The sequence below is a fragment of the Aplysia californica genome, unplaced genomic scaffold (assembly GCF_000002075.1).
Source record: "Aplysia californica isolate F4 #8 unplaced genomic scaffold, AplCal3.0 scaffold00496, whole genome shotgun sequence".
In the NCBI taxonomy this organism is placed as follows: Eukaryota; Metazoa; Mollusca; class Gastropoda; order Aplysiida; family Aplysiidae; genus Aplysia; species Aplysia californica.
The window spans coordinates 114,841-117,372 of NW_004797766.1; the positions used below are offsets into that span (position 1 = coordinate 114,841).

A 2,532-nucleotide genomic window follows, 5' to 3' on the forward strand; every position below is an offset into this window, starting at 1 on the left:
GAGAGAGAGAGAGAGAGAGAGAGAGAGAGAGAGAGGGGAGGGAGAGGGAGAGAAAGAGGCATATAGAGAAAGAGAGACAAAAAGAACGAAAGTGTGAAATAGTCCTTCTCCACAATATTAAATAGAATAACCAAAGTGATTCTTCCCCTCCGCAGACTGTGAGTACGGCAACAAGAGGATATTTTGTCGGCGCAGTGCTTGTAAGTACGGGACTAGCATCCTCCGGGAACAGTGTTGTGAGACCTGTAGTGTCAGTAGACCCACCACCACCACCACCACCACCACGGGCCCCAGCTGTAAGTAATGGTGATTTTATTGCTGTTTTTGTTGTTGTTCTTGTTGATGTTGCTGTTGTAGTTGTTGTAGCTATTCTTGTTGTTTAGGTCGTTGTTGTTGTTTCTGTTGTTGTTATTGTTGTTGTTGTTGTTGTTGTTGTTGTTGTTGTTGTTGTTAGTGTTTGGGTTGCTGTTGTTGTCATCGTCGTTGTTGTTATGGTTGTTGTTGCTATTTTTGTTTCTGACGCTCTTCTTGTTAATTTTTAAATACAAGGTTGTTTCTTATCGTCACTACAATTTATCACTTATATGGATAGAATTTGAAAAGAGGCCAACACAGAACCAGACGCACTAAATGAATTACTCTTCCCTAATGACCAAAGCCTGGAACACAAAGATGACCGAAGTCTCCAACACCACACCACGAGATTAAACGAAGAATGTAACAACAACAACATGAAGATCAACATCAACAAAACAGAGACAATGAAAGTAAGCAGAAAGCCAGAACCATTCAAGATGCACATCATCAACAGCAGTCTCAGACAGGTCCAAGAAGTATATTCACAGAGGATCAGAGACTGAACAGAGAAATTACAACACGAGTACAAAAAGGCCAATAATGTTAGTTACCAGCTTACTTCACTACTGGAACATCCTAAAATCCCCATGACAATAAAACTCAAAATGATCAACACCATATTTATCCCAACACGGATAAAAGTAAAGTAAAGTATCTACAATACTTTTGTTATAAACAGTCGGAAAGAATGTAACTTTGACATGTTTTTTTCAGCCGATATAGGCATATTTTCCATTGTGATTTAGATGGACTCCTATCTTTGACTGTAAGCCTGTGTGTGTGCGTATGTTTTTGTGGGTGCGTATGTATGTGTGTTTGTGTTTGTGTGTTTGTGTGTGGGGGGGGGGGGTTGTGTGTGTGTGTGTGTGTATGTGTGTACGTGGTTTAACATCAAATTAATGTGCCGAGACCAGGACAATAAAGATGTATCTTATCTTGCAACATTCTGACCCGCAGTGAGAACAACCAGAGGAACTACGCTCAGAGTGACCACGCCTCCCCCAGTGGTGACCACACCACGACCAGGTATGTCCAGCACTCTCTGTGCTTGTGCCAGTTAGGTACATAAAATGTGTGGGGTGTGGGGGGGGAGGTATTTTTTTGTTGTTGTTGTTGTTGTCCCGTGTCCTGATTTTGGTGCCCATATTTGTTGTTTACGTAACAATGTATTGACATGGTGCAAATTATTGTTATGTTTTCTAGAGAAACGAAAGAAGGGAAAGGGGAAATTGTTAAGTCGGTAATGATGATGGTAATGATGATAGTGATGCTGGTGGTGATGGTGACGTTGACGGTAATGGTAATTGTGATGGTGATCATGATGATGATTATGTATGTTTACGATGATGATGTTCCGATCTGGAAATGATCTGCATATTAGTCATTTTCACCCTTAACATTTAATAAAAGTATGCCGAAAAATCACATGGGGGCCTCTTCTAAGTGATGACATTATTAGTTTTTTTGTTACCCTACGTCTATGCTATCATATTTTCAAAACAGTGAAAGGAGTGTTGCCAATAATCTTTGCAATATTAATTTTCAAAGTCAAGGCAGACAAACTTGTGTGCTTACAAGTTATCGTAATTGTCGTTCGCATCCGGTCTGGAGGCACTTCCATGATCGTCGTAGCAGGTAATAAGCCTGAAAATCCAGGCACAGAAGACCAGAGAATTACAGAATTGCCCCTTCTTAAAGTGTTATCAGCAAATTAACCAAGAGTATATACATATATTTGCACACCAAAAGCAGCACACAATACTGGAAGACCGGAAGCGAATTTGCGTCCAGTGACAACTCAGACACCACGGCTTAAAAATTCCCCGTCTCCAAAGAGATAGTACACTTATAGGCCACTATTAATCAAATGGAAAGACAGACTAGTTAGAGCACGCATCAGAATAACATTGAGTTACAGTCAGAATACTGAGTATGTATCTGGCTTTAGATTATAATTGTCTCTATTACTGTTCATTTATATTATGCATGTGACTGTAACCCTGCGCGTGGGCTTATGTTTTTGTGGGCGTGTGTGTGTATGTGTGTGTGTGTGTGTGTGTGTGTTTGTGTATGCATGTGTGCGTGTATACGTGGTGAAACATAAAACCAATGTGCCGAGATCTGGACAATAAAGATGTATCTTATCTTACAACATTCTGTCCGGCAGTGACAACA

At 40.4% G+C, this 2,532-nt stretch overlaps 1 protein-coding gene across 1 annotated transcript in view; it reads left to right on the forward strand.

The window, feature by feature from the left end:
• Positions 1–1,418, forward strand: part of LOC101848909 (A disintegrin and metalloproteinase with thrombospondin motifs 5) — a gene marked incomplete in the record, with an annotated part of 64,859 nt that extends 63,441 nt beyond the window's left edge. Inside the window, 1 exon segment of the mRNA XM_013086722.1 lies at positions 1,315–1,418. Within this exon segment, the coding sequence (XP_012942176.1) occupies positions 1,315–1,418 (104 nt within the window).
• Positions 1,419–2,532: the final 1,114 nt, after the last annotated feature.